This window comes from Urocitellus parryii, chromosome 1 (genome assembly GCF_045843805.1).
Source record: "Urocitellus parryii isolate mUroPar1 chromosome 1, mUroPar1.hap1, whole genome shotgun sequence".
In the NCBI taxonomy this organism is placed as follows: Eukaryota; Metazoa; Chordata; class Mammalia; order Rodentia; family Sciuridae; genus Urocitellus; species Urocitellus parryii.
In genome coordinates, this window is record NC_135531.1 from 167,650,078 (window position 1) to 167,663,687 (window position 13,610).

The 13,610-nt window shown below is 35.4% G+C and overlaps 1 protein-coding gene and 1 long non-coding RNA gene across 3 annotated transcripts in view; both read right to left on the bottom strand.

Annotated features, from left to right (window-relative positions):
* Window positions 1-13,610, bottom strand: part of LOC144254664 (uncharacterized) — a 91,541-nt gene that overhangs the window by 47,966 nt on the left and 29,965 nt on the right. The gene's annotated exons all lie outside the window — the stretch shown is intronic.
* On the bottom strand, window positions 778-1,386 carry LOC144254663 (guided entry of tail-anchored proteins factor 1-like). The gene is made up of 2 exons (XM_077798089.1): window positions 1,185-1,386; window positions 778-989 (listed from the first exon to the last, which is right to left on the bottom strand). Exons 1-2 carry the CDS (start codon window positions 1,384-1,386, stop codon window positions 793-795), a joined length of 399 nt encoding a protein of 132 aa, XP_077654215.1. The 3' UTR covers window positions 778-792.

The following is a 13,610-nucleotide window of genomic DNA, read 5'->3' on the forward strand; positions in this document are numbered from 1 at the left end:
TCCAACTAATGACTTTAGACACAAAGAACACATAATGTCAATTAGTGTTATTCTTTCAATTTTACTACATGAGACAATAAACCAAATGTTCAAGTTCTAGTAGTTGTAATAAAACTTTCTAAAATAGATATAAAAGTACTTAAGTTTGGGCTGCAGTTGTATCTCAGTGGTAGAGCACTTGCCTAGCATGAGTGAGGCACTGGGTTCTATCCTCAGCACCATCTACAACTAAAAAATATATAAATTAAAATGTTTTTTAAAGTATTCAAGTTTTTAGAAAATTTTGACTTTCCAGTTGGCAACAGGACCCCAATGTGCCAATAGAGCAAATCAGGAGTAAGGCATGTAGGCCCCCATCCTGTTTCAAATCTGGTGTTACTGTAGAATACTGTAGAATACTGGGATTCTTATAAGAATCTCACATAAAGCCCAAGAACATATTCAATACAAAACTACCCTATGTACTTTGGGTTTTTTGTTTTGTCTTTTTAAGCAGCAATCAGACTTTTAACCTAATAAGAGAATCATTTTAGAAGTCATAATAGCTGGGATAGGTGCGGTGGGGCACAAGTGTAACTCAAAAACTCAAGAGGAAGAGGTATGAAGATGGTAAGCTTGAGGTCAGGCTGGGCAACTTACCAAGAACCTGTCTCAAAATTAAAAATAAAAAGGACTGTGGCTGGGGTTAGGTGGTAAAGAACCTTTGAGTTCAACCCCCAGTTTAACAACAACAACAAAATCCCACAGTGGTATTCATCTTTCTTTTCGACTGAAAGGGTAAAGTACAAGGGGTCACCACAACTTGTTACAGACTAAAATCCAACTAATAATTCCAACAGCACCTGCTGTTCTAGCAGGGAAGGCTACCAGGAGGTCTAGTGGTGTTATCCATTTCCTCAGCACAACAGTCACAGGGGCAGAATAATACTTCCAAATGAGTGACATCATCAAGGTAGCTTGCAATGTACAGAAAGCAACACTTAAAAATCATTTTATCGGGATGGGGATGTGGCTCAAGCGGTAGCGCGCTCGCCTGGCATGCGTGCGGCCCAGGTTCAATCCTCAGCACCACATACAAACAAAGATGTTGTGCCCGCCGAAAACTAAAAAATAAATATTAAAATTCTCTCTCTGTCTCTCTCTTTAAAAAAAAATCATTAAAAAAAATTTTTTTTAAAAAAATATTTTTATCTTGGCTAGTTGAGCAGTCCGTGCTTTCACATAAGTCTTGAGCTGGTCCACCATCTTGTTGATCTTCCATTCCAGCCTGGCATATCTGGCAAACTCATCCATCTTGTTGACCATGGAGAACAATTGCTTCATATCCTGGATCTCTGCCCTCATCTGCGGCTTTGGCTCTGCATCATTCTGCAGCACTCTGGACATGAAGGAGGACAAGGTCAGAAGGAGGATCAGAAGGACATTGCATCCAAACAGGAAGCAGAGGACCAGCAGCCACGTCCAGCTCTGGGACTTGGTCAAGTTCTTCCATTCTTCCCAGATACTCCCTGCAGCCCAGGCACCTCTAACAAAAGCTCCAAGGAGACCTCATCAGTAGGCGCACCCGCAACTGCGCACTGAGTCCCACTAGCCCTGCTTCCTTGATTGAGGTTTGTAAAATTTATTCCTACACACATTACATTTTTGATGCTTTCTTTAATTGTTATAGCCCAACTTAGATTATGGATCAGCCCAATAAGCACCCTATAAAATGGAGGATATTAATAGATAAGATAAGATTAGATAATAGGATAAATAATGTTAAGTTATCCTGACTGTACTTAAAAGAATTTAGCCTTTGGCTGGAGTTGTGGCTAAGTGGTACAGCGCTTACCTAGCATTTGTAAGACACTGGGTTCAATTCTCAGCACCCCATATAAATAAAGTCTATTGACAACTTAAAAACAAAACAAAACAAAACCTTGCCTAAGTGACTCCATTTGGAAGTTCCAAAATGTAACCCTAGTTATATAACTTATTTCTTATAAAAGTTGTTTATTTTTGTACTGCATGTGTTTGGAACAAGGATGTGATTATATGCATTGGGTGGCTGATTGTTAACTTTAGCTTCTGTGTCCTCCTTGCTTGCTTGCATCTACATTTTCCAGGATGTTGTTTTTCTCCTTATAAACCCCATAGAACTTGCACCCTGTACTGTTCCTGGCAGAAACAGTTTGGGTCCACCAGGGAGCAGTCGCCAGCTAGCTAAATAAAGACTCTCCAATTTGGAAAAAATTCAGTTGAGAGTGTTTTCCGAGCTATAGACCCACAACAAAATGGTATCTTTTTTTTTAATCTCTATTTATGAGCATTCACTTCTACCATATATACAATTGATTTTTATTTGTAGGTTGATCTTCAATCCTGCAATTTTACTATTACTTCCAGACATTTTTAAAAGATTCAGTGATTTTTACTATAAATGTTCATGTTTTCTGCAAATAAAGTTAATTTATTTTTTAATTTTTCATTAGTATGATTTTTAGTGTTTTTCCCCCCTTAACTGAGTACATCGACAGACTCTTTAGTAGCAAACAGAAAGAAATGATATGTACAAAACCCCATTTGTTTCTGAGGATTTGGTTAAGTATTCAGTCTATTGTCATTAAGTATTGTGTTTCTGATAAGTTTTTAATAGATTCCCTGTGTCAGATTGAGGCACTTACTTTCTATTCCTAGTTTGCTAAAATTTTAAACAGAAGTTGATATTGGGTTACTAGGAAATACTTTTCTACACTTATTGATTTTACAAATATATATGTGTATATGTATATGCATATTACATATATGTGTCATTTTATATCATTGATATGGAATTGCATTGATCAATTTTGGAATGTTAAATCAACTTTGCATCTATGAAAAACTTTGGTATGATATATTAACCTATTTCGTATATTGTTGAATTTTCTTTCCCAAGTTTTGGTTAGAATTTTTGCATCCAAGATCATTGTGTGGGGGGTTGGGGTGGGAGTGTTGGGGGGAATCATTAGGGAATTAGTGATCTTAGTTTATAATAATATTCTCTTGCAATGCTCATTCCTGGGTTTTTTTTTATCATGAAAATAATACTGGACCCATTAAGTGAGTTGAAAAGCACTTCATCTTTCTTTATAGTTTTGTGTAAAATTTTATTACTTCTTCCTTTTGTAATTGGAATTCAATATTGTTGCCACTTGAGATTGGATTGTATTGGTACAAGGGTTTTTAACTAAAATTTCTATTTCTTTTATAGATACAAGACAATTGACCAAATCTATTCCTTCTTGAATAAATTTTGGTTTATTTTGAACTTTGTAAGAATTTATTCATTTTATAATAGTTGTCAAATTTATTGGCATAAAGTAATTCATAATATTTTCTGATTCTTTTTTTGAGGAGAATATGGTTGAGTGCTTGTTTGTAGATATTCTGTCCATGGAAATAGACATGGAAGCATTTCCCCTGGTGAGCAAATTCCCAGGGGTGTTAACTGGTGCCCTGATTCCCACAATTGGCATACCCAGCCTCCTCCCTGTGAGGTAATTAGACAACTAAGCAGTCACTATCTGGTCTCCTTAACAATGTCCTTGGAGAGAAATTACTCTGTGTTTGTATTAAGGGGATCTTACCTCAGTTAGCTAGCACTTGGGTTAAAGAAATACTAATTAGAATATAGTCATAGTAACAGGAAGTATATATTCTTTGAGTTATAAACTCCCAGGCAGGGAAGAGTGGTCATTTCACTTCTGTACTTCTTCATCATCACTTCATTTTACTCCTCTCCACTCCTCCTGTTTGCTTGTACTTGTGTGTCTGTGTCTGTTCTTTGTGCACCTCCTTACAGGTATTCCTCCACAGGTGTTCCTTTACACTTGATATTGAACCCAGAAGTGCTTAACCAGTGAACCCATATCCCTATCTCTTTTCATTTTTTTTTATTTTGAAACAGGGTCTCACTAAGTTGCTTAGGGTTTTATTAAGTTGTTGAGGCTGGCCTCAAACTTGCAATTCTTCTCTCTCAATCTCCTGAGCCATGGGGATTACAAGAATGTGCCAACAGGACAAGTTGACTTTTCATTTAATATCCATAGAATATTTAGTGATATAATGTCTCACATTCCTAATATTGGTAATTTGTGTCTATTATTAAATTTTCTTATCATTCTTCTAAAGATTTATCAAGGTTATTTTATTTGTTCTAGAGACAGCTTTTGTTTTTATAGATTTTAGAAGTGTTTTACTTAATTTATTTCTGTGCTGATGGTTCTTTTTTCTCTGACTTCATTAATTTCTTGTTTGTTTTTATTTTCTGCTGTTAAGGTGGAAATTTTATCAATACAAACTAATTGTCAGATGATACATGCAGTAACATGTATCCACACCATACCTACCTCTCTATTACATCACATACTTTCCCCTGTGATTTTCATCTTGCATTAGTGGGACACATTTGCTGCAATTAATGACCCCAAATTGGCACTACATTATTAGCTCTATTCCATAACTTACATTGTTTCACTCTGAGTTACACAGTTTTGCGGCTTCTGATAGAAAGCATAATGATAGAATGCATTCACTACCCTAAAATCCCCTGTGATTCACCTATTTATCCTTCCCCTCTTTCCTCCTAAACTCCTGGTAAATATTGAGTTTTCTAACTCTCTGTATAAATTTACCTTTTCCAAAATGTTGTATAGTTTAAACTTTCTAGTATATAGCATTTTTAGACTACCATCTTTCATTTACTAGTAAACATTTATAATACCTCCATGTCTTTTTATGGATTCATACCTCATTTATTTTTATTGCTGAGTAATATTCTGTTGTATGCATGAAGTACTGTGTGTTCATCTATTAACCAGGACAAAGACATCTGGGTTGCTTCCCATTTTGTGATTATCAACAAATCTTCCATAAATATTCATGTGCAGGCTTTTGTTGAACATAAATTTTTGACTCATTAAGACAAATACTTAGGCATGAAATTGCTGGATTATAAAGTAAAACTATGTCTTTGCAAGAAACTTCAGAGTGGTCTTCCAAAGTGAATGTACCACTTTTCATTCTGACCAACACCCATGAAAGTTCCTTTTACTTCATATTCTCACTTGTATTTGATATTGTCATTTTTCAAAAAAAAATAGCCATTTCAATTGTGGCATAGTAGTGTCATGTTGAAAATCCCTAATGACACATAGTATTATATAGTTTTCAACAAGCTTTTGTTCCATGTGTAGATTTCCTTTGGTAAAATGGGTTTTCAGGTTTTTTAAAAAATCTATTTACTAATTGTGTTTTTTCCTTATTATTGTATTTTTGGAGTTACTTTTATACTTTGGATGCAAGTTTTAAGAAGATATTTGTTGTGTAAATATATTTTCCCAGTCTATGATTTGTTTCTTTATTCTTTCAACATTTTTTCCAGAGTATTAGTTATTGATTGATTGATTGATTGGTTCATGCATTATTTGTGATGGTATCTCACTATATTGCCCAGGCTTGTTTTAAACTACTGGACTCATATATTCCTACCACCTCAGCCTTCCAGGTTCTTAAAGGTTTTCATTTTATCAAATTTACAATTTACTAGTATTTTTTTTTTCATGAATTATATTTTGCTATTGAATTTTAATATCCACTGTCAAATTCAAGGTCACCTAGACACTTTGTGATGTTATTTTATAAATGTCTTATATTAAAATTTGGGTTTTGAAGTTTAACTCATGGAAGTAGAGAGTAAAATGATTTTTACAAGACACTGGCATCAAAACAGACATGTCCTCAGTGGAATACCATAGAAGACACAGAGATAAATCCCTACATGTACAGTCATCTGATCCTTGACAAGATATCAGAAACATACATTGGAGAAAAGACAGCCTTTTAACAAGTGGTTTTGAGAAAACTGGATAACATATGCAGAAAAATTTAATGAGAACCTTATTATATATTTCAAAATAACTAAAAGTAAGTTTAACATGTTTTACCAGAAAAATATCAGATCATTGAATGACTAGATAGATATGTTAATAAGCTTGACCTCTTAATAATTCCATATTGTATACATACATAAAAAATCATGTTACCCCATAAATATTTATAATTATGAGTTCCCAATTTAAAATAATGTTAATAATGTTAATAAAAATTACATCTAAGATGCAGGTTGAATAAATATTTATTGAAAGGAGTAAGGATTGTTTTAGTGTTATGGTTTGGATCTAGTGTTATGGTTTTGGATCTCAAAGGGCTCATGTGCTGAAATCATGGTCCCAGTGCATCAAGTTGCACAGATGGGGATTTTAGGAAATTATTGGATCCTAAGTTCTCTAACCTCATCAAAGGATTAATTTATTGATAGCTGAATAGACTTCTGGGAGGCAGAACCGAGTTGGAACTAGTAGGTCACTTGTGAACTAACCTGGAGATTATCTTCTCCATTGCCTGTTTCTTTGATTCTCTTTCTCTGCTCCCTGGCTGCCCTGAACTGAAAAGCTTTTTTTTTTTCCACTAAATGCTTCCACCATAATATTCTGCATCACCTCAGGCCCAAGAAATGGAACCATCCAGCCAAGGACTTCAACCTCTGAAACTGTGAGCCAAAATTAATCTTTCCTCTTCCAATTTGTGTCAGGTACTTTAGTATCAGCAATGAAAAACTGAATAGCACAGATCATATCTTGATTAATTTTTACTTTTCCTTTTTTTTCCGCTGCTGCTGCTTTTTCATCTCTCCTTTTCCTCTTCCTCTATTTTCAACATAAAATATACAAAGATTTTACTTGGCGTGGAGAAATTATCTTTCCTGTAGTGAATTGCCTTTGCTTTTTTGTAAAAGAATAGTTAACTGTGTTTATGTGCTTTCATTTCTGGATTCTCTGTTTTGTTCCATGGATCAATTTGCAAGTCATATAAGTTTTGCCTTCTTCTCCAATATTGTTGACTATATAGGTCTTAAGCCTTTCTATAAGAACTTTAGAATAAGTTTGTTAACTTCCACAAAATAATTTTTTTGGTGTTTTCACTGAATTGTATTAAATGTATAGATCATTTTGAAGAGAAATGACCTCTTGACAGCATTGGTTTTTCTCATCTATGAGCATGAAACATCTTTTCATTTGTTTAAATCTTCTTTGATTTTTTTGAGTTGAATTTTTAAATTTTACTCATATAGACTCTGACCATATTTTACCAGATTATATCAAAGTATTCATTTTCTTGATACTAATGCAAATAGTATTGTGTTTTTAATTTCAAATTCCCATTGTTCATTGAAGGTATATAGGAAAGTAGTTGACTTTGTATAGTAACTTTATATCATGGAACATTGTATAACCATTTCTTAATTATAGAAGTTTCTCTGGTAGAATCTTTGAGATTTTCTTTTTATTTATTTATTTATTTATTTATTTATTTATTGATTGATTGTTCCAAACATTACAGAGCTCTTGATAAATCATCTTTCATACATTGGACTGTATTGGGTTTTGAACTCCCATTTCTACCCCAAATACAGATAGCAGAATCACAGCTGTTACATACTCACATTTTTACATAATGGCATATTAGTGACTGTCTTAATCTGCTACCTTTCCTAACCCCTACTATCCCCCCTCCCCTCCCCTCCCACCATCCCTCTCTGCCTCCTCAGCTGTTGTTCAATTCTCTCCCTTTTTCCCCCCTCCCCCTTGCCCATCATAACCTCTTATACTTTTGTGTATCATTGAAGGTCTCCTACCATTTGCAAATCCTTTCCCTTCTCTCTCCCTTTCTCTCCCCCCATTCGTCTTTGTTTACAGTGAGTCTTTTCCTCATGCTCTTCCTTCCTGTTTTGTTCTTAGTTGCTCTCTTTATATCAAAGGAGACATTTGGCATTTGTTTTTTAGGGCTTGGCTAGCTTCACTTAGCATAATATGCTCTAGTGCCATCCATTTCCCTGCAAATTCTATGATTTTGTCGTTTCTTATTGCTGCATAATACTCCATTGTATATATATTCCACATTTTTTATCCATTCATCTATTGAAGGGCATCTAGGTTGGTTCCACAGTCTAGCTATTGTGAATTGTGCCGCTATAATCATTGATGTGGCCGTATCCCTATAGTGCGCTCTTTTAAGGTCTTCAGGGAATAGTCCGAGAAGGGCTATAGCTGGGTCAAATGGTGGATCCATTCCCAGCTTTCCCAGGAATCTCCATACTGCTTTCCAAATTGGCCTCACCATTTTGCAGTCCCACCAGCAGTGTACAAGTGTACCCTTTTCCCCACATCCTCGCCAACACTTATTGTTGTTTGACTTCATAATGGCTGCCAATCTTACTGGAGTGAGATGGTATCTTAGGGTGGTTTTGATTTGCATTTCTCTGATTGCTAATGATGGTGAGCATTTTTTCATGTACTTGTTGATTGATTGTATGTCCTCCTCTGAAAAATGTCTGTTCAGGTCCTTGGCCCATTTGTTGATTGGATTATTTGTTATCTTATTATTTAATTTTTTGAGTTCTTTGTACATTCTGGATATTAGGGCTCTATCTGATGTGTGGGGGGTAAAAATTTGTTCCCAGGATGTAGGCTCTCTATTTACCTCTTTTATTGTTTCTCTTGCTGAGAAAAAACTTTTTAGTTTAAGTAAGTCCCATTTGTTTATTCTTGTTGTTAACTCTTGGGCTATGGGAGTCCTATTAAGGAATTTGGAGCCCGGCCCCACAATATGTAGATCGTAGCCAACTTTTTCTTCTATCAGATGCAGTGTCTCTGGTTTGATATCTAGCTCCTTGATCCATTTTGAGTTAACTTCTGTGGCTGGTGAGAGAAAGGGATTCAATTTCATTTTGTTGCATATGGATTTCCAATTTTCCCAGCACCATTTGTTGAAGATGCTATCCTTCCTCCATTGCATGTTTTTAGCCCCTTTATCAAATATAAGATAGTTGTAACTTTGTGGATTAGTCTCTGTATCCTCTATTCTGTACCATTGGTCCACCCACCTGTTTTGGTACCAGTACCATGCTGTTTTTGTTACTATTGCTTTGTCATACAGTTTGAACTCTGGTATCGCTATACCTCCAGATTCACACTTCCTGCTTAGAATTGCTTTTGCTATTCTGGGTCTTTTGTTTTTCCATATGAATTTCATGATTGCTTTATCTATTTCTTCAAGAAATGCCGTTGGGATTTTGATTGGCATCACATTAAACCTGTAGAGAACTTTGGGTAATATCGCCATTTTGATGATGTTAGTTCTGCCTATCCATGAACAGGGTACATTTTTCCATCTTCTGAGATCTTCTTCTATTTCTCTCTTTAGGGTTCTGTAGTTTTCATTGTATAAATCTTTCACCTCTTTTGTTAGTTTGATTCCCAAGTATCTTATTTTCTTTGGGGATATTGTGAATGGAGTGGTTTTCCTTATTTCCATTTCAGAGGTTTTGTTGCTGATATACAGGAATGCCTTTGATTTATGCGTGTTGATTTTATAACCTGCCACTTTGCTGAATTCATTTATTAACTCTAGCAGCTTCTTTGTAGACCCTTTTGGGTCTGTTAAGTATATTATCATGTCATCCGCAAATAGCGATAATTTAACTTCTTGTTTTCCTATTTTTATGCCTTTAATTTATTTTGTCTGTCTAATTGCTCTGGCTAGTACTTCGAGAACTAAATTGAATAGAAGTGGTAATAGAGGGCACCCCTGTCTTGTTCCAGATTTTAGGGGGAATGCCTTCAATATTTCTCCATTTAGGATGATGCTAGCCTGAGGTTTAGCATATATAGCTTTTACAATGTTGAGGTAAGTTCCTGTTATCCCTAGTTTTTCTAGTGTTTTGAACATAAATCTTTGAGATTTTCTACATAAAAAATCAAGTCATCTGTGAATAAAAGCATTTAATTTCTTTATTCCAAATTTGTATACATTTTATTTTTTTATTTTTGTTGTTTTACTGCATTAGCTAAGAATCCAGGAACAGTAAAATGGGGTATTCATGCCATCCTCCTGATCTTAGGAGCAATCATTCAGCTGTTCACATCATGTATTACATTGCTGTTGGGTTTCTTATTTTTTTTTTGATAGATTTTTAAATCTAATTGAGGAATTTCCATTGTATTCCTAGTTTCCTGAAAGTTTAGTCATGAATGAGCATTGAAGTCTGTCAGATGCATTTTCTGGACCTTTTTATGTGATCAAATGATTTTTCCTCTTTAGTCTGATTAATGAGTTAATTACTTTAACTATATTTTGAATGTTAAGCTAGTCTTGCACACCTGGAGTAAATGTCACTTGGTCTTGGTGTAGAATTGTTTTTATGTATTGCTAGAATCTGTTTGCCAATAATTTTTTTGAGGATTTAAAAAAAATCTTATGTTCCTGAAAGATATTGGTCAGCATGTATTTTTTTCTAATTTTGCCTTTATCTTGTTTTGGTATTTAGCCCCATGGAATAATTTGGGAAATGTTCTATGTTCTTCCATTTTCTGGAAGAGATTATAAGTCATTGTCATCATTCCTTCCTTAAATTTTTGGTATAATTTAACACTGAAGTTATCTGCACCTGGTGTTTTTTTCATTGGAAGGCTGTTGATTATTCACCCTTTTTTTTAGATATAAAACATTATCTATTTCTGCTTTTGTGAATGCTGTAGACTGAGTTAGTATCCCTTTAAGATATATTAGTTGAAACATTGTCTCCTATGTGATGATATTAGGAGGTAGGGACTTTGAAAGGCAGTTAATTTCTGAGGGTGGAACCTCATGAGTGGGATTAGTGCATTGATAAGATAAGCCACAGGGATCCTCACCCCTTCTGCCATGTGAGAACACATTCATCCATATTGCAGGAAGTGGATCCTCATCAGACACTGAAACTGCTGATGGCTTGCATTGATTTTGAACCCACTCATCCTCCAGTAAGATGAGAAATAAGTTTCTGGTCAATTCAAAATAACATCAATCCACCCGGTTTGTGTTTTTCTGTCACATAGCTTCATGAATATATGAAGACACTGTGTTTTGGTATTTTGTGTCTTTCAAGGAATCAGTGCATTTTAAAATTCATAAGCATACATAATTTTCATAATATTTTTGATAACTTTTAAATGTCCATGACATCAGTGTGATGAACTTCTTTTATTTCTGACATTAGTAGTTTTAAAATATTTTATGTCTGTTTCCTCTCCTCTTATCTTTCCTTCTCTTCTACCTTTTTTTTTTTCTTCTCTCTTTGCTGTTTTCCCTTCTCTTTCAGTTACCTTGGCTTGGGTTTTATCAATTTTATTGGTCTTTTCAAAAAATGAACTTTTAATTTTGTTGACCTTTTGATATTGCTTTCCCTTTAAAATTTTCATTGATTCTTGTTCTAATTTTTGTTTATTTTTTCCTGCTTTATTTAGGCTCTTTCTCTATTTTCTTAAGGTGGATGCTTAAATTATTAGTGTTATATTTTTCCAGTGCTAAACTCTTACTTCTAAGTACTGTTTTCTCTACATCCCTCAAATTTTGACCAAAAGTTTTAATTTTCAAAATGCTTTCTAATTTCTCTTGAGACTCTGGTTTATGTGTTATTTTGAAGTCTATGGTTTGATCTTCAATATTTTGGGAATTTTGGTGTATTATTCTGATATAGTTTTCTACTTTACTCTGTTGTTGTCCAAGGATGTGTTTTGTGTGATCATTATTCTTTTAATTTGTTCAGTTGTGTTTTATATCCTAGCATGCGATCCATCTTGGTTGGAGTTCTATGTGAGCTTGAGAAGAATGTCAGTTTGCTATTGTTGGATGACGTATTCTATATATGTCAGTTATTTCCAGTTAGTGAGCAAGCATCACTCATCATACTTGGCCTCTTTAGACTGAAATATATGGAAATGTTATTCTCTTGAGAGTGGGAAACATAGGATAAACTAGCCAGAAAAGTGGGTGTGTACCTCTCCCTCCCTAGCATTGCTAGCAGCCAGCCAGGTTTAAGATTTACTGTCCCTGCCTGCACTTCCCTGTATTACCACCAGAGCAGCCTGGACATGGGGCTCTGCAGGTGTGTGGGGCAAGGAGTGCAAAATGGCAGATGAGTGGATGTGTCTGCAAGTTCCACCTTCGCCCCACATCAGAGAGGAGAGAAAAGGCTGGGAGGATGTGCGCCAAGAGACCTCTGCATAGAGTGAGATATTGGATGTGGGATGGAGGAACCTCAGATAATGTGGACGTGAACCCTGTTCCTGGAACGTTGCTCAGGATGCTCTCTCTTTTGAAATTGCAGACCTGCAGCACAGTAGTGGTGGGGGATACTTGCAAGTACAGCAGATATTTTAAACTTATATTGAAAACTTAGAAATTGTGTTGTTATTGTTAATAAATATTGACAAATGTAATCAGTGGTCTGTTTCTGAAAATGCAGCTTTAAAAGTATCTCCATTTCCCACCACTAAAATTGTTTTTCCTCTTGTTGCATCTAAAGTATAAGAAGCATGTTTTGACTTTTGTGAATCTAAATGTAGGCTGCTGTTTTGTATATTCTTTGAGTAAGTGCAAGTTCTAGTGAAACCTCAGATTAGCGCTAGAATATTGACAGGTGAGATGAGGTGAGTGCACATAATAGGAACTTGCAACTTATGCCATTTCATTACAAATGTGTTTCATAGGAACTATGTAAGAAAAAGTAATAGAGGTTGAACTGGCTCTGTCCTACATAGTGTAGATCCTTGCAGTTGCTACTCTGCAGAGTAGAGTGGACCAGAGAACTCTGGCACTGCACTGGCAGGCACAGAATCAGGTACAAGAATAAATCTGGATTTTTCTGGCATTTTCTGGGAGATTACCAGCTCCTCTCCCTAGAGGGCTTTTGCTTAGTTGAAAAATGCTTTGTCATTCAGGTTGTTTTAAAAGTTCAAATGCTTATATTTTGTGATTTGTTCTGTTTCTGATTTTTGTGGGTTCAAGGTAGTCATGTTGATTGCTCTGCTCTGCATTAACCCTATGATATGCTAGCCAAATGCTTTCAGCAGACCTCAAGGCATTTTAATCTGACAATTTTTAAAAAAGGTTTAAAAATCTGGATCACGGGCCTTTTCTTTTCTTGAGGAATTTTTAAAACATTCCTCATGTCTTTCACTCTCTCCATTCCTCATTAAGTTTTTTTAATTAGTTGTGGCTGGGCGTGGTGGTGCACTCCTGTAATCCTAGGGGCTTAGGAGGCTGAGTCAGGAGGATCATGAATTCAAAGCCAGCCTTAGCAACAGTGAAGCACTTAGCAACTCAGGGAGACACTGTCTCTAAATAAAATACAAAATAGGGCTGGGGATGTGGCTCAATGGTTGAGTGTCCCTAAGTTCAAACCCTAGTACCATTCCCCCCTCAAAAAAAAAAAAAAAGAAGAAGAAAGAAAGCACATTGTGGGCAGGAGGACAAATTAATGTGATTTTCAAGAAACTCACTTTGCTGCCATGTATTCAGATTAAGTTTTGTCATCATGGGAAAGTTTAGCCTGAAGGGAAAGGCATTGCAAAGTTACTCTTCCATCATTCATCCCTCTGTGCCAAATGGCTTAATGATTTCATTTCACTCATTTAAGACCATAGTGTATGTGAGTCCCTGAAACAAATGAACATGCAAATACTGACCTGCATTTCAGACACAAT